Source organism: Salvelinus namaycush, chromosome 10 (assembly GCF_016432855.1).
Source record: "Salvelinus namaycush isolate Seneca chromosome 10, SaNama_1.0, whole genome shotgun sequence".
NCBI classification, from domain to species: domain Eukaryota; kingdom Metazoa; phylum Chordata; class Actinopteri; order Salmoniformes; family Salmonidae; genus Salvelinus; species Salvelinus namaycush.
In genome coordinates this window covers 38,906,574-38,928,945 of record NC_052316.1, presented here as the reverse complement: position 1 = coordinate 38,928,945, position 22,372 = coordinate 38,906,574, and the positions used below count along the sequence as shown (strand labels likewise).

General features: G+C 43.4%; 1 protein-coding gene across 1 annotated transcript in view; it reads right to left on the bottom strand.

Annotated features, from left to right (window-relative positions):
- Positions 1-6,652: 6,652 nt before the first annotated feature.
- The window catches only part of cdh2 (cadherin 2, type 1, N-cadherin (neuronal)), a 78,028-nt gene continuing 62,308 nt past the window's right edge, over positions 6,653-22,372 (bottom strand). Inside the window, exons 15-16 of the mRNA XM_039002843.1 lie at positions 20,687-20,848; positions 6,653-8,230 (exon numbers count right to left, since the gene is read on the bottom strand). Of these exons, the coding sequence (XP_038858771.1) occupies positions 8,024-8,230; positions 20,687-20,848 (369 nt within the window). The 3' untranslated portion in view covers positions 6,653-8,023. The remainder of the gene's footprint in view (positions 8,231-20,686; positions 20,849-22,372) is intronic.

The following is a 22,372-nucleotide window of genomic DNA, read 5'->3' as shown; positions in this document are numbered from 1 at the left end:
GTATCGTCTGAGATTCCCAAAGATTGGAAAGCTGCCGCGGTCATCCCCATTTTCAAAGGGGGTGACACTCTAGACCCAAATTGCTACAGACCTATATCTATCCTACCCTGCCTTTCTAAGGTCTTCGAAAGCCAAGTTAACAAACAGATTACCGACCATTTCGAATCCCACCGTACCTTCTCCACTATGCAATCTGGTTTCAGAGCTGGTCATGGGTGCACCTCAGCCACGCTCAAGGTCCTAAACGACATCATAACTGCCATCGATAAGAGACATTACTGTGCAGCCGTATTCATCGACCTGGCCAAGGCTTTCGACTCTGTCAATCACCACATTCTTATTGGCAGACTCGACAGCCTTGGTTTCTCAAATGATTGCCTCACCTGGTTCACCAACTACTTCTCTGATAGAGTTCAGTGTGTCAAATCGGAGGGCCTGTTGTCCGGACCTCTGGCAGTCTCTATGGGGGTACCACAGGGTCCATCCTCGGGCCGACTCTCTTCTCTGTATACATCAATGATGTCGTTCTTGCTGCTGGGTGATTCTCTGATCCACCTCTACGCAGACGACACCATTCTGTATACTTCTGGCCTCTTTTTGGACACTGTGTTAACTAACCTCCAGACGAGCTTCAATGCCATACAACTCTCCTTCCGTGGCCTCCAACTGCTCTTAAACGCAAGTGAAACTAAATGCATGCTATTCAACCGATCACTGCCCGCACCTGCTCGCCCGTCCAGCATCACTACTCTGGACGGCTCTGACTTAGAATACGTGGACAACTAAAAATACCTAGGTGTCTGGTTAGACTGTAAACTCTCCTTCCAGACTCACCTAGAATCGGCTTCCTATATCACAAGAAAGCATTCTTCACTCATGCTGCCAAACATACCCTCGTAAAACTGACCATCCTACCGATCCTCGACTTCGGTGATGTCATCTATAAAATAGCCTCCAACACTCTACTCAACAAACTGGATGCAGTCTATCACAGTGCCATCCGTTTTGTCACAAAAGCCCCATACACTACCCACCATTGCGACCTGTACGCTCTCGTTGGTTGGCCCTCGCTTCACACTCGTCGCCAAACCCACTGGCTACAGGTTATCTACAAGTCTCTGCTAGGTAAAGCCCCGCCTTATCTCAGCTCACTGGTCACCACAGCAGCACCCACTCGTAGCACGCGCTCCAGCAAGTATATCTCACTGGTCACCCCCAAAGCCAATTCCTCCTTTGGTCGTCTTTCCTTCCAGTTCTCTGCTGCCAATGACTGGAACGAACTGCAAAAATCTCTGAAGCTGGAAATACTTATCTCCCTCACTAGCTTTAAGCACCAGCTGTCAGAGCAGCTCACAGATTACTGCACCTGTACATAGCCCATCTATTATTTAGCCCAAACAACTACCTCTTCCCCTACTGTATTTATTTATTTGCTCCTTTGCACCCCATTATTTATATTTCTACTTTGCACATTCTTCCACTGCAAATCTACCATTCCAGTGTTTTACTTGCTATATTGTATTTATCTCGCCACCATGGCCGTTTTTTGCCTTTACCTCCCTTATCTCACCTCATTTGCTCACATTGTATATATACTTATTTTTTACTGTATTATTGACTGTATGTTTTGATTATTCCATGTGTAACTCTGTGTCGAATTGCTATGCTTTATCTTTGCCAGGTCGCAGTTGCAAATGCGAACTTGTTCTCAACTAGCCTACCTGGTTAACTTCTTAGCGCTAGGGGTCAGAATTCTTTTTTTTTCTTCTTTTTTTTTAATAACTTTCCCAACGTAAACGGACATTTTCTCTGGCCCAGATCGTAGAATATGCATATAATTTACAGATTAGGATAGAAAACACTCCAAAGTTTCCAAAACTGTCAAAATATTGTCTGTACTTAACAATACTTATTCTGCAAGCAAAAATCGGAGAAAATGTAACCCGGAAGTGATATAAAAAAAAAAGAATCTGTGTTCCCTGGCCCGTCTAACCTCCATTTAAAGGGGTATCAACCAGATGCCTTTTCCAATGGCTTCCTCAGGCTGTGACCAGGCTTTAGACATAGTTTCAGGCTTTTATTTTGAAAAATAAGCGAGTTTTTTCAAAAGTAGTCAGGTGTCCTCTGAATATTTCCTGCGCGCAAGAGAGGGGCACCCCATTTTCCTTTTGTCTCTTAATGAATAGGTTATGGTCCGGGTGAAATATTACCGATTATGTTTGTTAAAAACAACCTGAGGATTGATTATAAAAAACATTTGACATGTTTCTACGACCATTACGGATACTTTTTGGAATTTGTCGAACGGAACACGGCTTTGATTTTCTGAACATAATGCGCAACCCAAATGGCGTTTTTTTAAGATAAAAGTAATATTTATCGAACAAAAATAACAATTGTTGTGTAAATGGGAGTCTCGTGAGTGGAAACATCCGAAGATTATCAAAGGTAAGCGATTCATTTCATTGCTTTTCTGACTTTCATGACCAAGCTAACCAAGCTAATATAAGGCTAGCTGTTGTAGCATTAAAAGCTACACTCACAAAAGCTTGGATTTCTTTCGCTGTAAAGTATATTTTCAAAATCTGACACGATAGGTGGATTAACAACAAGCTAAACTGTGTTTTGGTATATTTCACTTGTGATTGCATGATTATAAATATTTTTAGTAATAATTTTGCATTTGGCGCCCTGCAATTCTAGCGGTTGTTTAGGAAAGGGATCCCGTAAAAGGGATCCGTAGCGCAGAGAAGTTAAATAAAGGTGAAATTAAAAAAAGGATTAAAAAAAATTAACCATGAGCCTCGTGGTTTTGAACTGAAGGCAATGTACCCAGAAAAGGATGGAAACTAGCTGTCCTCTGCCTATACCATGGTGCTACCCCAGTTCTGTTGAGGCCACTGTAGAACTTCAATGTTTTAACCAATTATTTGGTAAATATATTTAGTATAGTTTAATCTAAAAATAATAACTTTTTAATGAAATACACTGAGGAGCATGGTCCTCCACTTCCTCCTCTGAAGAGCCTCTACTGGTTGACAGGAATAAGAAAATGAGAACATGTATGAGAATAGGAAAAGAGAACACAAAATGGTGATGAGAGAGAGAGGGACCAACACCACTGACTTTACTCTGGATTCTCCCTGTGTGTGTAATCTAAAAATATGACTTGCCAGTAGCTGGCTGGAGGTTGAATATGACATTGATCAACAGATACTGGACTGGAGAACAGCCCACACACACGTGTGCGCGCGTTTACGCATGCACACACACTCACTGAGGTGGAGGAGTAGGATGGGGGCTGGTACTGTGTATAATGTAATAATTCAGTGGTGGTTTGTATGCTGCTTAAGGCATTATCAACCTAAACCCCAAACCACAGTCACATACTAACTGCATTGGTTCCTCCTGGCACCAGAGGGCGGAAGAGATCGCTCTAGAGACTTTTATTGGACTCAGGTGTGTCTTATTATTTCATGATTGTGTCCCTGCTAAAAGAGGTGTGTTTTCTGTGGTCCTTTGCAGAAGCTTGAATTGTTAACTGTGTGTTTGTTTCCTGAATAAGTTTCAGACTTTTCTTCAGGTATACTGTGATCCTGCGCCTACCGTTTCTTAGTAAAGTATTATGTTTATCCTTAACCACTGATTCCTCGTCTGGTCTCTTCTCTGCACCTGGTTCCAACCTCACCATGTCACAGCAAGCTTCTGCCACAACATGGACCCAGCATCGATCACCCAGATCCGGAATGTGGTAGCCCAACAAGGAGCACTATTAGGATGGTAGCAAGAACAGCTCTCCCAAATCTCTGGGACCCTTCGGGCACTTGCCGAGTACCTCCAACCACGGCACGCCCCCAACCCAGGAGGAGCCAATGCCCAGGTCTCATCGCCCAGTGCTACAGACGTCATCGTGATTCCTCCAGGGAACCTGCACCGGGAATGCAAGATCCCAGCCCCCGAGCGGTATGATGGCCACCCGCGAGGAAGCAAGGGGTTCCTCACTCAGTGTTCTCTAGTGTTCGAGCTACAGTCCTCCTCATTCCACACCGATCGCTTACATCATCTCTCTACTCTTGGGCAAGGCCCTAGCGTGGGCAATGGCGGTGTGGGAACAGCAGCCACCATCTTGCAGATCCATAGTAGCCTTCACTGCCGAGCTGCGATGAGTTGTCGACCACCCAGTCGGTGGACGAGAATCTGCCAGCCGACTGTTCAACCTCTACCAAGGGAATGAGGAGGACTGTAGCTCGAACACCAGAGGACTGTAGCTCGAACTTCCTCGCGGGTGGCCATCATACCGCTCGGGTGCTGGGATCTTGCATTCCCGGTGCAGGTTCCCTGGAGGAACCACGATGACGTCTGTAGCACTGGGTCCGCCCCTGACCAGTGGCTGACTTCGCCATTGAGTTCCGCACCCTTACCACCGAGAGTGGGTGGATTACGGAGGCACTGGTTACCGCTTTCCACCAAGGTCTGTCTAACTCCATCAAAGATAAATTGGCCATTCGGGAACTGGGAGAGGACCTCGTGTCCCTGATAACACTGGCAATCAGGATTGACAACCGCATCCGGAAACGGGTGAGACAGCGCCCTTTTGACACCACTCCAGCATTCCGGTTTGCTGAGCACCCCAAGCCCACCGAGCCCAGCATGGAGGATCCCATGCAGCTGGGTCGCAGACGTCTGAGCCCACAGGAGCGTGACAGGCGCATGCGCGAAGGCTGCTGCCTCTACGGCGGAGGTCTCAGCCATCTCCGTGCTACCTGCCCAGAGCTGACGGGAAACGCCAGGGCTGGCCAGGACACGGGGACCTGGGGCAGTTACGTCCCGGCTACCCAGTCACCGTCTGTTACTACCCGCGACCCTCCACTGGGACAACCGTCAGCACTAGATTCAAGCCTTTGTGGACTCCTGGGCCGTGGATAATTTCATTGATCAAGACTTTGCAAGAGAGTTACAGATCCCCTGCGAGAAATGTCCCATCCCTCTGCAGATTCAAAACCTCGATTGGCTCCGGTCAGGAGGAAAATCAGACCAACCCCTTTCTACAGCAGGTTAGGGTGGACCACTTTGAGACTCTTAGTTTTCTGTTGATCACTGCTCCTGAGAACCCCCTTATCCTAGGGAACCACTGGCTAGTACTACATAACCCACTAGTTTCCTGGTCCACGGGACATCTACTAGACTGGGGGTAAGGACTGTCTAAGACCCCCACCAAGAGCCTCGCTGTGTCCTCCTGCATCCCTTGAAGACCTGCATCCTGCATCCCTTGAAGATACTCTTGAAGATACCCTTGAAGAAACTCCCGAATACTTCGACCTCAGGGAGGCCTTCAGTAAGAGGCAGGCCGGCACCCTTACTCCTCATCGTCCTTATGATTGTGCCATAGAACTCCTACCCGGCACCACACCTCCCCGGGGTCGTCTGTACTCCCTCTCGACCCCTGAAGCAGCAGTCATGGACAATGACACCCTGCGGGATATGTTGAATCGGTTCGTCTTTGTTTACCTCGACGACATCTTGATCTTCTCCAAGACCCTTCCGGAACAAATACGGCACATCCGCCAAGTCCTGAGACGCCTCCTGCAGAGTCAACTATATGTCAAGATAGAGAAGTGTGAGTTCAACGTATCCCAGGTTTCCGTCCTGGGTCACATTATCTCTACCGCAGGCATCCAAATGTACCCCGCAAAGATTGAGGTGGTCGCCGACTGGCTCCGTCCCACCTCACTCAAGCAAGTCCAGCGGTTCCTTGGGTTTGCCAATTTGTACAGGGGTTGTATATGCATCTTTGGTGCGGTGGCAGCACCTCTCCCGGTCCTAACCCGCAAGTCCCCAACCTGTTTTTGCTGGACCCCCGAGGCTGACAGTGCATTTTCATGGAGCTCAAGGGACTTTTCACCTCTGGACCAATCGTCATTCATCCTGATCCGACTCGTCCCTTTGTGGTGGAGGTGGACGCCTCGGACACCGGAGCAGGGGCGGTCCTTTCACAGCAGAAGGAGGAGGACAAGAAACTACACCCATGTGCCTTTCTCTCCAAGCGGTTCTGGCCAGCGGAACGCAAATACGATGTAGCTTGAATTGTTTACCGTGTGCGTTTGTTTCCTGAATGAGTTTGAGACTTAGTGTTTGTTGTTTTTTCAAGTGTACTGTGATCCTGCGGTTACCGTTTCTTAGTAAAGTATTATGTTTATCCTTAGCCTCTTCTCTGCACCTGGTCTCTTCTCTCACACTAACAGCCCACGCCTTCTTCTCAATCTTCACCACACTACGGTCTATAATGAAGAGACAGTGCACCCTGGGGATGGAATGATGGAGGAGAGAGATAAGATAGCTCTGAAAAAGTGCTGTAACCCCTGGTTTGGGGGTAGGGAAGGGAGTGTCCCTCTCCGTGTGTGTGTGGTTTCACTATTCTGCGGGGAACAGAAGTCGGACATTCGGACAAGTGGGGACATTTCGCCGGTCCCCACAAGGAAAAAGGCTATTTTAGGTTTAGAAGTTAAGGGTTAGGTTTAGGAGTTAGGGGGGAAAATAAATTTGAATGGGAATAAATTGTTTGGACAGTAAAGGACAATAAAACAAACATTGTGTGTGTGTCTGTATTTGTATGTGCGCGTGCATGTTTTTGTAAAGATTTTGAATCCTTCTATAATGAATAGATAAAAACATGCAAAAAACGTTTAATCGTTAATCCAAATTATACATATACAGGGTTCTGGATAGTAGCATTTGTTTCAGAGACTACGCTCAAAAAATAACAACAGAAAATAAGATACAATCTGTACATATTTGTGTTTACAGTGAGTTGCCAATCAGAGATGAGAACCAGAAGAACAGTAAGGCAGATGAATGGACAGAATCAACATATTCATCATCATCGTCGTCTTGGTTTAGTCAGAGTTGGGGTCAATTCCTTTTTAAGTTAGTCAATTCAGGATGTAAACTGAAATTTCAATTCCACATTTTTCTCAAAGAGAAACATTGTGGAAAATTGGATTTGGAATTTCAATTTACTTCCTGAATTGACTGAAAATGAAATGGAATTTATCCCAACTCTGGTTTTGATCGACCACCGACCAAACCTCAAAGTATCAAAACAATATCTTTGCTACAATATATAGGACTGGTGACTCGTTTTAGTTTGCAACCAGCTGCATAAGTTAGAATGTGAAAAAAAGCTTAAAGCAAAACAAAGAAAAACACGGAAACTATCTAGAGTCTTTTATCGTTTACTGTACATGTCTTCACTCAATGCTCTCAATCCAACAATGGGGAGTGTTCATCCTGTGTGTTTCCATGGCAATGATGATAGCATACACACTCAGTGACGTGTAACCCAAACACACAAACTTTCACACACTACACACACGTGGTGAAGCGTGCGTTCCTCATTTTAAACATCCGCTCTCTTACAGCCTGAAATCCCAGCAAGAGTCAGGACCTTGAAAGTCATGATGAACAGAAAACTTAAACAGAATCAAACGAATGTACAAAAAGGCACGTTTTACCCCAGTGCTTCTGTACTGTGAGATTCAAGTGTAACTGAGCGTCTTTAGCATCACTAACCGCTGAGTGAGAGCCCAGGCTCTCTCATTCACTGTTAACCACCAGTCAAAGTACCAACGGTCGGTTTCCTTCCAATGTTGTCCTCTGAGCGTTGTGTCCCTAAGCATGTGGGCGAACACTCCGCTAGCCTCATTTAGCCTGTATATTAACAGGCTAAGCTAGCAGTCACCACACAAATGTACTCTAACTGTTAGCAACCCTTAGCATGTGGTCTAACACCCCACGGAACCTCAATTATCCTCCATGCTAGCAGGCTAGGCTAGCAGTTGCCACACCAATGTACTCCATTTAGTTTCTTATCCTCGGTTCCAGTCCGCCAAAATAAAAGTCTCTTCACAACCAGCACTCCTTCAACGTCCCATGACTTAAAAAAGCCCCCTTCCCCGTTCTCCCCCATCCCACCCACCAATCGCCCCTTCCCAGACCCCTCTCCGGCCCCAGCGAGGGGCTAGTCCTAGTCGTCCCCTCCTCCGTAGAGGTCTGCCAGCTTGCGGAAGCGCGGGCCCCAGTCACTGAGGTAGTCGTAGTCCTGGTCTCCGCCGGAGGAAGACGAGTGAAGGGAGCTGAGGGAGCCGGCGGTGGAGCCGCTGCCCTCATAGTCAAAAACCAGCAGGCTGTCGTAGGGGGGCGCCGTCGGGTCGTTATCAGCTGCCTTCAGACCCTGGGGAGGGGGAGAGGGGTGAGGATAGATGAGGGTTGAGAGAGAGAGAGACAAAATGAGAGGAGGGAGGAGAGATAGGTAAAAAAGAGAGAGTAAAGGAGAGATAGCAAGACAGAGGGGGAGACAAATAGGGAAAAAGAGAAAGAGGTAAAGGGAAAGAACAAAGAAGAGACAGAAAGAGAGAGAAAAAGCAGGAAAAAAGAGGCGGAAGAGAGAGAAACAGAGGGAGTGAGAGATATAGAATGAATGAGATATAGGTAGTAGGAGAGCAAGGGAAGAGGAGAAGAAGGAGGGATTATGGAGGGAGGAGAGAAGAGAGGATGGAGAGAAGAGAGCAGTATTTAGGTCAGGATGGACAGATGCTGGGTAGTCTCTCTGAGGAGATTCAGCAGATTACACGCACGCACACACACACACGCACACGCACCCTACTACACCACAACTGACAGAATTTATTATAACTTTGTCTTAAAGTGTTATTATTGACTGACGTCTTGTCCTAGTGCTAAAACTAATAAAACAAATCTGATAAGCTGAAGCTCTAGACATGTTTTGGGAATTTCTGCATGCCATACCCCCAACTGTCTCCTTCATTTGATTGACTTGAGAAGGGAGGCAGTGGAGGAAGCATCGGCATGTCATTTCTGCTAGATTAAGCTGTCTAGATCAGCTCGCCATGTATGACAGCTCGCCTCATTATTCAGATCTGTGTTTGGCAGAAATACCTATCCTGCCTGCCTAACCTAGTGACATACACACACTCAGCGTAGGAAGAACAACGTCATCATCAATTGAAAGACATGTATAAACCGCTCGACAAGCATGAACCTCGTCTAGATATAGATATAAACTCACATACAGTTGAAGTCGGAAGTTTACATACACCTCAGCCAAATACATTTAAACTCAGTTTGACAATTCCTGACATTTAATCCTAGTAACAATTCCCTGTCTTAGGCCAGTTAGGATCACCACTTTATTTTAAGAATGTGAAATGTCAAAATAATAGCAGAGAGAATGATTTACTTCAGCTTTTATTTCTTTCATCACATTCCCAGTGGGTCAGAAGTTTACATACACTCAATTAGTATTTGCTGGCATTGTCTATACATTGTTTAACTTGTGTCAAGCGTTTCGGGTAGCCTTCGACAAGCTTCCCACAATAAGTTGGGTGAATTTTGGCCCATTCCTCCTGACAGAGCTGGTGTAACTGAGTCAGGTTTGAGGCCTCCTTGCTCGCACATGCTTTTTCAGTTCTGCCCACACATTTTCTATGGGATTGAGGTCAGCGCTTTGTGATGGCCACTCCAATACCTTGACTTTGTTGTTCTTAAACCATTTTGCCACAACTTTGGAAGTATGCTTGGGGTCATTGTTAATTTGGAAGACCCATTTGCGACCAAGCTTTAACTTCCTGACTGATGTCTTGAGATGTTGCTTCAATATATCCACATCATTTTCCTCCCTCATGATGCCATCTATTTTGTGAAGTGCACCAGTCCCTCCTGCAGCAAAGCATTCCCACAACATGATGCTGCCACCCCTGTGCTTCACGGTTGGGATGGTGTTCTTCAGCTTGCAAGCCTCCCCCTTTTTCCTCCAAACATAACGATGGTCATTATGGCCAAACAGTTATATATTTTTTCATCAGACCAGAGGACATTTCTCCAAAAAGTAGGATCTTTGTCCCCATGTGCAGTTGCAAACTGTAGTCTGGCTTTTTTTATGGCGGTTTTGGAGCAGTGGCTTCTTCCTTGCTGAGCGGCCTTTCAGGTTATGTCGATATAGGACTCGTTTTACTGTGGATATAGATACTTTGTACCTGTTTCCTCCAGCATCTTCACATGGTCCTTTGCTGTTGTTCTGGGATTGATTTGCACTTTTCACACCAAAGTACGTTCATCTCTAGGCGACAGAATTCGTCTCCTTCCTGAGTGGTATGACGGCTGCGTGGTCCCATGGTGTTTATACTTGCGTACTATTGTTTGTACAGATGAACGTGGTACCTTCAGGTGTTTGGAAATTGCTCACAAGGATGAACCAGACTTGTGGAGGTCTACAATTTTTTTTCTGAGGTCTTGGCTGATTTCTTTGGATTTTCCCATGATGTCAAGCAAAGAAGCACTGAGTTTGAAGGTAGGCCTTGAAATACATCCACAGGTACTCCTCCAATTGACTCAAATGATGTCAATTAGCCTATCAGAAGCTTCTAAAGCCATGACATCATTTTCGGGAATTTTCCAAGCTGTTTAATGGCACAGTCAACTTAGTTTATGTAAACTATTGACCCACTGGAATTGTGATACAGTGAATTATAAGTGAATTATAATATGTCTGTAAACAATTGTTGGAAAAAGTATTTGTGTCATGCACAAAGTAGATGTCCGAACCGACTTGCCAAAACTATAGTTTGTTAACAAGAAATTTGTGGAGTGGTTGAAAAATGAGTTTTAATGACTCCAACCTAAGTGTATGTAAACTTCCGACTTCAACTGTAAGTATTCAGACCCTTTACTCAGTACTTTGTTGAAGCACCTTTGACAGCGATTACAGTCTCCTTGGGTATGACGCTGCAATCTTGACACACCTGTATTTGGGGAGTTTCTCCCATTGTTCTCTGCAGATCCTCTCAAGCTCTGTCAGGTTGGATGGGGAGCGATGCTGCACAGCTATTTTCAGGTCTCTCCAGAGATGTTGGATCAGGTTCAAGTCCGGGCTCTGGCATGGCCCCTCAAGGACATTCAGAGACTTTTCCCAAAGCCACTCCTGTTGTGTCTTGGCTGTGTGCTTAGGGTCGTTGTCCTGTTGGAAGGTAAACCTTTGCCCCAGTCTGAGGTACTGAGAGCTCTGGAGCAGGTTTTCATCAAGGATCTCTCTGTACTTTGCTCCGTTCATCTTTCCCTCAATCCTGACTAGTCTCCCAGTCCCTGCCTCTGAAAAACATCCCCACAGCATGATAGTGCCACCCCCATGCATCCCTGTAGGGATGGTATTGGCCAGGTGATGAGCAGTGCCTGGTTTCCTCAAGATGTGACGCTTGGCATTCCAGCCAAAGAGTTCAATCTTGGTTTCATCAGACCAGGGAATCTTGTTTATCATGGTCTAAGAATTATTTCGGTGCCTTTTGGCAAACTCCAAGTGGGCTGTCACATGCCTTTTACTGAGGAGTGACTTCCGTCTGGCCACTCTATCATAAAGACCTGATTGGTGGAGTGGTGCAGAGATGGTTGTCCTTCTGGAAGATTCTCCCATCTCCATAAGAACTCTGGAGCTCTGTCACAGTGACCATCGGGTTCTTGGTCACCTCCCTGACCAAGGCCCTTCTCCCCTGATTGCTCAGTTTGGCCGGGCGGCCAGCTCTAGGAAGAGTTTTGGTGGTTCCAAACTTCTTCCATTTACGAATGATGGAGGCCACTGTGTTATTGGGTATCTTCAATGCCGCAGAAATGTTTTGGTACCCTTTCCCAGATCTGTGCCTTAACACAATCCTGTCTAGGAGCTCTACGGACAATTCCTTCGACCTCATGGCTTGGTTTTTGCTCTGACATGCACTTTCAACTGAGGGATCTTATGTAGACAGGTGTTTGCCTTTCCAAATCATGTCCAATCAATTACATTTACCACAAGTGGTCAAACGTAACAGGATGCACCTGAGCTCAATTTCGAGTCTCATAGCAAAGGGTCTGAATATAATTTCATACATTTTAGAATAAGGCTGTAACGTAATAAAATGTGGAAAAAGTTAAGGGGTCTGAATACTTTCTGAATGCACTGTATTACTCACTAATGTTTGGTCCCTGGACAATAAAGTAGACAAGCTTAGGGCGAACATCTCCTTCCAGAGAGAATCAGGGATTGTAACATACTCTGTTTCAAGGATTCATGCCTCTCTCCGGATATACTGTCCCCGTCCATACAGCCAGCTGGGTTCTCAGTACATCGCGAAAACAGGAATAAAGAGCTCTCCCGGAAATAGAAAAGTGGAGGTTTCATGATTAACTACTCATGGTGTGACTGTGGTAACGTACAGGAATTCAAGTCCTATTGTTCAACCAACCTTGAATACCTCACAATCAAATGCCAAACTTCGTCACAACCATGTATATTCCCCCTCAAGCCGATACCACGAAAGTTCTCAAGGAACTACACTGAACTTTGTGCAAACTAGAAAACGCATATCCTGAGGACGCATTTATTGAAGCTGGGGATTTTAATAAAGCAAATCTGAGGAAAACGCTACCGGAGATTTACCAACACATTGATTGCGCTACTCGCGCATCAAAAACTCTCGACCATTGGGACGGCTACAAGGCCCTCCCCCGCCTTCCCTTCGACAAATAAGATCACGCCTCCGTTCTACTTCTCTCTTCCTATGGGCAGAAACTCAAACAGGAAGTACCTCTACCACTTCTCTCTCCCGGATCCGGGATCCTCCTCATCAAAAAAGCTGACTAGCATAGCCTAGCCTAACGGGACAGGGATATCATATAATATAATTTTCATGAAATCACAAGTCCAATACAGCAAATGAAAGATAAACAGCTTGTGAATCCAGCCATCATTTCCGATTTTTAAAATGTTTTACAGCGAAAACACAATATGTATTTCTATTAGCTAACCACAATAGCCAAACACACAACCGCATATTTTAACCATGTTTCTACCGCATAGGTAGCTTTCACAAAACCGACAAAATGGAGATAAAATGTGTCACTAACCAAGAAACAACTTCATCAGATGACAGTCTTATAACATGTTATACAATACATTTATGTTTTGTTTGAAAATGTGCATATTTGAGGTATAAATCATAGTTTTACATTGCAGCTACCATCAAAAATATCACCAAAGCAGCCAGAATAATTACAGAGAGCAACGTGAAATACCCAAATACTCATCATAAAACATTTATGAAAAATACATGGTGTACAGCAAATGAAAGATAAACATCTTGTGAATCCAGCCAATATTTTTAATTTTTTAAGTGTTTTACAGCGAAAACACAATATAGAATTATATTAGCTTACCACAATAGCCAAACACACAAACACATTTATTCACCGGAAAAGGTAGCTTTCGCAAAAACCAGCAAAAGATATAAAGTTAATCACTAACCTTGAACAAATTCATCAGATGACAGTCTTATAACATCATGTTATACAATACAATTATGTTTTGTTCGAAAATGTGCATATTTAGAGCTACAAATCCTGATTATACATTGTGAATACGTAGCATCGATTCACCAGAATCTCCAGATATTTTGGACACTCACCTAATCTGACCAAAGAACTCATCATAAACTTTACATAAAAATACTTGTTGTATGGCAAATGAAAGATACACTGGTTCTTAATGCAACCGCTGTGTTAGATTTTTAAAAATAACTTTACCATAACATACAGCTTGCGTTATTGCGAGACAGCGCTCACCAAAACGGCGGAGAATAGGACTCAACATTTTACACAGAAATACGAAATAACATCATAAATGTTTTCTTACTTTTGTTGAGCTTCCATCAGAATGTTGTACAAGGAGTCCTTGGTCCAGAATAAATCGTTGTTTGGTTTTAGAATGTCCATTTCTTCTGTCGAATTAGCAACCTTGGCTAGCCATGTGGCGCGAACATGCCCATCAACTCTTGGCGCAAAGAACGGAAAATTCCAAAAGTCCCAATAAACATTGAATATACTGATAAAACTCGGTTGAAAAAACTTACTTTATGATGTTATTATCACATGTATCAAATAAAATCAGAGCCGGAGATATTCGCCGTGTATACGTAGCGCTTTTCAGAAGCCAATGTCGAGCTCCGCGGCGCACCTTGGTAGACAAAGAATTCCTGACCTGCCACTCCAAAAGCTCTTGTTCGGCCTCAGATCAAGCTAGACACCCCATTCCACCTTCCACTGCCTGTTGACATCTAGTGGAAGGCGTATGAAGTGCATGCATATCGATAAATATAAGGCAATTGAATAGGCAGGCCCTGAAACAGAGCCTCGTTTTCAGATTTTTCACTTCCTGCATGGAAGTTTGCTGCAAAATGAGTTCTGTTTTACTCACAGACATAATTCAAACAGTTTCAGGCTTTTATTTTGAAAAATGAGCAAGGGAATTTCTTCCACCTCACAGAACTTGAGGTACGAACAAATTTCATGTTCCGGAGAAAGTATAAAAGATCGGTGAAGAATCCAGCTACGAACTGGTCCGTTTGTTACAACTTGGGGAAGCTCATGGGAGACGGTGCGGCCACATTACCATAACACTGTTTATATAATAGCCTCAGATATGAGGTTCACATCTAATTGTTGTATAATATGAATGAGTATGATACTGTTTGTAAAATTGTGTAATATGATTTTGGACTGTTTAATAACCTTTTGTCAATAGGGGGTGCTATTTGCACTTTGTAATAATTTCGTTCCCAAATTAAACTGCCTCGTACTCAATTCTTGCTCGTACAATATGCATATTATTATTACTATTGGATAGAAAACACTCTCTAGTTTCTAAAACCGTTTGAATTATTTCTCTGAGTGAAACAGAACTCATTCTGCAGCACATTTCCTGTCAGGAAGTGAGATTTCTTAAATCGAGGTCCCTGTTCTGAGGTCAGTTTATAAGTCCCCATGTAAGCTATGGGGCTACATGCACTGCATACGCCTTCCTCTAGATGTCAGTAAGCGGTGAGAATTTGAATGGAGTGGATTGCACCATCTGGGGGACTATAAAAGCTCATGGAACGGAAGTACCGTTCTTTTCAACGGGGCGCCTGGCGCAAGAGGGACATCACAATGGCGTCCTGCAAAAGCTTTCGTTTTAGCAGTTCTATATCTCCGGTCATGTTTTTATTCGTTATAGGTGTTAAAGACATCATAAAGTAATTAATTTAAACCGACTTATAGCAGTTTATATCAGTTTATTGCGATTTTCTGGGATTTCTTTGTGACGCGCTTTCACGAGTTGGACACCTCTCCAGTGGGTGGCTATCGTTAGCTGCTATTTCTACAGGAGAAGAGGACATCTTTCAACCAAAAGACGATTGTTCTGGAGAAAGGACACCTTGCCCAAGATTCTGATGGAAGCTCAGCTAATAGTAAGCAGTCTTTATGCTGTTAATTCGTATTTCTGTTGACAAATGTCAAATAATAATTCCGCCATGAATTTCGGTGCGGTCTCGCTTTAGCGCACGCTGTATTGCGCAGTAACGTTAATTTTAAAAATCTAACACAGCGGTTGCATTAAGAACTAATGTATCTTTCATTTGCTGTCCAACCTGTATTTTTTTTGTCAAGTTTATGATTACTTATTGATTAGAATAGGTGCCTCTCCAAGATGGCGCCGGACAGATTGCTTGAAGTTTTGGCCACTAATCACATTGTATAACCACGATTTGTGCCGCTAAATATGCACATTTTCGAACAAACCCTATATGCATTGTGTAATATGATGTTACAGGACTGTCATCTGATGAAGAATATCAAGGTTAGTCAAAAATTATATATCTTTTGCCTGTTTGTTACGATCGCTAACCTTTGCTGCTGGTAAATGGTGTTGTGTTTCTGGCTATTGTGGTAAGCTAATATAATGCTATATTGTGTTTTCGCTGTAAAACACTTAGAAAATCTGAAATATTGGCTGGATTCACAAGATCTGTGTCTTTCATTTGCTGTACGCTGTGTATTTTTAAGAAATGTTTTATGATGAGTAATTAGGTAATACACGATGGTCTCTGTAGTTATTCTAGTTGCTTTGGTGAGAGTTGTGATGGTGGCTGCAATGGTAAACTATGATTTATACCTGAAATATGCACATTTTTCTAACAAAACATATGCTATACAATAAATATGTTATCAGACTGTCATCTGATGAAGTTGTTTCTTGGTTAGTGACTATTTATATCTTTATTTGGTCGAAATTGTGATAGCTACCTATGCAGGAAAAAAATGGTGGAGTAAAAAAAGTGGTGTCTTTTGCTAACGTGGTTAGCTAATAGATTTACATATTGTGTCTTCCCTGTAAAACATTTTAAAAATCAGAAATGATGGCTGGATTCACAAGATGTGTATCTTTCATCTGGTGTCTTGGACTTGTGATTTAATGATATTTAGATGCTAGTATTTACTTGTGACGCTATGCTAGGCTATGCTAGTCAGCTTTTTTACTGATGGGGGTGCTCCCGGATCCGGGTTTGGGAGGAACTAGAAGTTAATGAAGGAAAATCCAATTCCCTTTTGATTTGAACTAAATCAGAGGACCGCCCCTGAGCCCAGTTAGGGTCAGGCATCCTGGGACAGCCCCTTTTCTGCAATTCCGAATAAAACCCAACTTTGAGAAATTATCACCAGACCATGTTTCTCTCAATCACGCGAGGACAAAGGTTGTAGACCATTGCTGAATCTTTTAACCATACCACGTGGTTAAACTCTTAGACTATCGATACCGACAGAATAAGAACAAGTCTTTGATATTAATTACTAGTCTGCAGCTAGGAATTCGGTATCATTGAACGCGAAGAACGACAACCGCCGAAACATCCATTCTACAACAACACGAATGAATGTCACTCTGAACTACCTACAACAAAGAGAGAGAGAGAGAGGACGGTAACTCTCCAACAGAAACTAACTTTTCAACAGCGATCAAGATGACACACTGAGCGTAAATATATATATTGATTGCAATTGTTCCCGAATGAGTGAGCGTTCATGTGTAAAGGATTAGCATGTCAATTGTTATAATTATTAACTCTGTAGTGACTTCTCAGTCGACCCCCACTTCCTTTTTGTCTAACAAGCCGCCATGCCGGTTTAGCCCACTAGGGCACATTCTCCTATCATTTCTTGTAACCATTTTTACTTTGTTTGTTTGTTTATGCATTTCTGTGAATTACTTAGTTAGTAATAAATAAATGATTTAAGACAATTGATGTATGGATGACTCATAGTGAAGACTGGGTTCGTGCAGATAACCAACAATGTACGACGTTTGGAATGAGACTAACGTGAGGTAAAGTAAATAATTAAAGGGGGATAGTCAGTTGTACAACTGAATGCATTCAACTGAAATGTGTCTTCCGCATTTAACCCAACCCCTCTGAATCAGAGAGGTGCAGGGGGCTGCCTTAATCGATATCCACATCTTCGGTGCCCGGGGAACAGTGGGTTAACTGCCTTGCTCAGGGGCAGAACGACAAATTTTTACCTTGTCAGCTCAGGGATTCGATCCAGCAACCTTTCGGTTAATGGCCCAACGCTCTAACCGCTAGGCCTGAATACTTACCAAAATCACTGAATGCAAATAGATTATTCAAGTGGTTGGGCATTTCAACACATAAATGTTTCTTAAAAAACTAGAAGAGAAGTAGTCACATCTAATTTTATTGGTCGCATAACTTCTAGTTCCTCCCAAACCCGGATCCGGGAGCACCCCCATCAGTAAAAAAGCTGACTAGCATAGCCTAGCATAGCGTCACAAGTAAATACTAGCATCTAAATATCATTAAATCACAAGTCCAAGACACCAGATGAAAGATACAGATCTTGTGAATCCAGCCATCATTTCTGATTTTTAAAATGTTTTACAGGGAAGACACAATATGTAAATCTATTAGCTAACCACGTTAGCAAAAGACACCACTTTTTTTACTCCACCATTTTTTTCCTGCATAGGTAGCTATCACAAATTCGACCAAATAAAGATATAAATAGCCACTAACCAAGAAACAACTTCATCAGATGACAGTCTGATAACATATTTATTGTATAGCATATGTTTTGTTAGAAAAATGTGCATATTTCAGGTATAAATCATAGTTTACCATTGCAGCCACCATCACAACTCTCACCAAAGCAACTAGAATAACTACAGAGACCATCGTGTATTACCTAATTACTCATCATAAAACATTTCTTAAAAATACACAGCGTACAGCAAATGAAAGACACAGATCTTGTGAATCCAGCCAATATTTCAGATTTTCTAAGTGTTTTACAGCGAAAACACAATATAGCATTATATTAGCTTACCACAATAGCCAGAAACACAACACCATTTACCAGCAGCAAAGGTTAGCGATCGTAACAAACAGGCAAAAGATATATAATTTTTGACTAACCTTGATATTCTTCATCAGATGACAGTCCTGTAACATCATATTACACAATGCATATAGGGTTTGTTCGAAAATGTGCATATTTAGCGGCACAAATCGTGGTTATACAATGTGATTAGTGGCCAAAACTTCAAGCAATCTGTCCGGCGCCATCTTGGAGAGGCACCTATTCTAATCGATAAGTAATCATAAACTTGACTAAAAAAATACAGGTTGGACAGCAAATGAAAGATACATTAGTTCTTAATGCAACCGCTGTGTTAGATTTTTAAAATTAACGTTACTGCGCAATACAGCGTGCGCTAAAGCGAGACCGCACCGAAATTCATGGCGGAATTATTATTTGACATTTGTCAACATAAATACGAATTAACAGCATAAAGACTGCTTACTATTTGCTGAGCTTCCATCAGAATCTTGGGCAAGGTGTCCTTTCTCCAGAACAATCGTCTTTTGGTTGAAAGATGTCCTCTTCTCCTGTAGAAATAGCAGCTAATGCTAGCTATGTGCAGGAGAGGTGTCCAACTCATGAAAGCGCGTGACTAAGAAATTCCAGAAAATCGCAATAAACTGATATAAACTGCTATAAGTCGGTTTAAATTAACTACCTTATGATGTCTTTAACACCTATAACGAATAAAAACATGACCGGATATATCTAAAGGCCTATAACCGGAGCGTTCTAGAGCCACAGCCAGATGTCCTCAATGCGTCAGAGCGAAGTGAAAAATGGCCGGACACTTTGTTCCGAGGTGTTTTATAAGCTTTCAGTTCTGCCTAGCAACCCCATTTCAACTCTCACTATTCGCTGACACCCAGGGGAAGACGTATGCAGTGCATCTCAACCAATAGAAGACAGGCAGATTTATAAACAGATCTCAGAACAGCAAGAAGATTTATGCATTCTCACATCCTCATAGGAAAAATGCTCTAACTCGAGTTCTGTTTCACTCACAGATATAATTCAAACGGTTTTAGAAACTAGAGAGTGTTTTCTATCCAATAGTAATAATAATATGCATATTGTACGAGCAAGAATTGAGTACGAGGCAGTTTAATTTGGAAACGAAATTATTACAAAGTGCAAATAGCACCCCCTATTGACAAAAGGATAAACATATTTAGCAGATGTTATTGCGGGTGTAGCTAAATGCCTTTATTCGTATCTCTGGGAGACTAGTCAGGATCGAGGGAAAGATGAACAGAGCAAAGTACAGAAAAATCCTTGATGAAAACCTGCTCCAGTGCGCTCAGGACCTCAGACTTAAGCACACAGCCAAGACAATTCAGGAGTGGCTTCGGGAAAAGTCTCTGAATGTCCTTGAGTGGCCCACCCAGAGCCCGGATTTGAACCAGATTAAACATCTCTGGAGAGACCTTAAAATAGCTGTGCAGCAACGCTCCCCATCCAACCTGACAGAACTTGAGAGGATCTGCAGAGAAGAATGGGAGAAACTCCTCAAATACAGGTGTGCCAAGCTTGTAGCATCACACCCAAGGAGACTCGAGTCTGTAATTGCTGCCAAAGGTACTTCAACAAAGTACTGATTAAAGGGTCTGAATAGTTTTGTAAATGTTATATTTGTTTTGCAAAAATGTTTTTGCTTCGTCAATATGGGGCATTGTGTGTAGATTGATGAGGGAAAAAAACACAAATTGAATCAATTTGTCAATCAATCAATTTTATAAAATTATCAATTTTAGAATAAGGCTGTAATGTAACAACATGTGGGAAAGGTGAAGGGGTAAGAATAAGAATATGTTTATACAATATGATAGTGTCTAAATAGTATTTTTTATTTGTCTCTTGGTGCCTTTCCAATATTTAACTTTTTATTTTATTTTGAATGTAATGTAATAGCTCATGTTCTTGTGTATAGCTGTTCTGTACTTTGTCATGTATGTGTATGTTTCATGTGGACCCCAGGAAGAGTAGCTAAACTAAACCTTAAAATAGCCAGCCGGGCCTGCCCATGTCTGTACCACGCGAATCTGCACTGTTAGAAAAGCTAATTAAGAATTACACATAGAGACAGGGATGCTCCCTCTCTTTCTGTGTCACACAGTGAGTCACATACACACACACAAGTCACACAGTCACGCACACACACGCATAAACACAATCTCATACACATAGTTTCACACACACAGTTTCACACAATGACACACATGCAAGCAAGCACACTAATGATCACACACAATGACACATCCTACACACACACACACACACACACACACACACACACACACACACACACACACACACACACACACACACACACACACACACACACACAACACCCACTCCCCCAACAGAAAAAACCCACACACTCCATAACTACCTCATGGATGAAGTCTCCTATATCTCCTGGGTGGGGTGCAGCAGAGCGGAGGGGGTACAGGTGGTCCTGGTGGAGGGGTCTCTCGTCCATACGCCTGATTCCCACCTTTACCATCTCTGGCTCCAAAGCATCGGGCTGCTGCAGCTGGCTCAGGTCATAGTCCTGGATAGTGGGGGATAGAGAGATGTGGGGAAAAGAGAGAGAGGGTTGAGGGTGGGAGAGAGGGAGGAGAGAGGGGTGTGGAGGGAGAGAGGGATAGAGAGGAATAGTAGTTCACGGTGGGTACTACAAATGTGGCGATCATCCGTTCCCCTACCATGTGTCTCACAAAGAAACGGCGGTTGGAACTAGAGTGAGTGAGACAGAGAGAGCGAGAGAGAGAGAGAGAGAGAGAGAGAGAGAGAGAAAGAGAGATAGAAGGTTAAGAGATATGTCCTCTGATCCTTTCTACTTTTGAATGGAGTGTCTGATTCATTGATGAATCATCCGGAAACACATGATGAAACATCAATCTCCAGGGGAGATGGACTAAATGACCCTTTTCAGGGACAATAAAACCTGGTCATGTAACCACCTTGGACATTGTTCACTGCAATAGCTAACCACTGAAACGATTTCAGGGGAGAGCTGTGAATGCCACAATAACATGAAGGACAGAGAGAACAGGAGAGGAGGAGAGGAAATGGTGGGATAAATACAGATGGGTTTGTCCCTGGCCTTGGTTATATTGTTATTTTCCAGACAGAGGAGAAGAGGACCAGGCTGAGTCCCCAATGGCATTCTCTTTATTCTGCACTATCTTTGATCAGTGCCCATAGGCTCTGGTCAAAAGTATGGCATTGTATATGGAATAGGGTGCCATTTGGGATGCAGCCACAGCCATCTCTACAGCCAGCCAAGGAGCCATTGTAACTGGAGAAAAATAGCTGGGCTTTGTCACTGCTTGCCATGCTCAATCTTTGATACCAGGATGGCAGGCTAGGTTCACAAAAATCTGATGAAATTGTATTACCACTTCAAAACGTAACATGTGCAGTGAGGGTGCGTGTTTTTCATTTGAGAGGCTGTACTGTAACTGTATGCCTGGCTGTCTTTGTGTCAGAGAGGCCAAATTACATCCTAATACGTTTATAGTGCACTACTTTTGACCAGAACCCATAGGGATGCAACCTCCGCCATTGGCCTCAGTGTAGCACCAGAGAGCCAGACCGCGTGACTGCTCCTGTAGCTGTCCCCGGCCTAGCCATGCCCCATAACCCCTCCCTACTAGGAGTTCCAGACAGACATTACTAATCCATCCCACAGCAGGGGGGGTGATCATGGGGAACTAGCCAATCCACTCTCCAACAGTTAATTTCCCAGCACTGCCGATTCCCCGATGCAACAGCGGGAGGGAGGGGAGTACCATCCATCGCAGTGAAAGATGGCCTCTCGCCCTAACCCCTACCTCCCATGCCATCACCATGGCGATACATGTTTATCACCCCCTCTCAGAGCTCAATTAATATCCAATGACTGGTTGGTTAGGTCCTACAACCGCCAATGTTACAGTCCCTCGGTGTGTGTGTGTGTATCTGTGTGTCTGTGTGGCTATGCTACCATTATGCTAATGCTATCAGTGTGATAATTGTGCGTGCGTGTGTTCATACATGTGTGCGTGTACCTGGTACTCCTGTGTATGTGTGT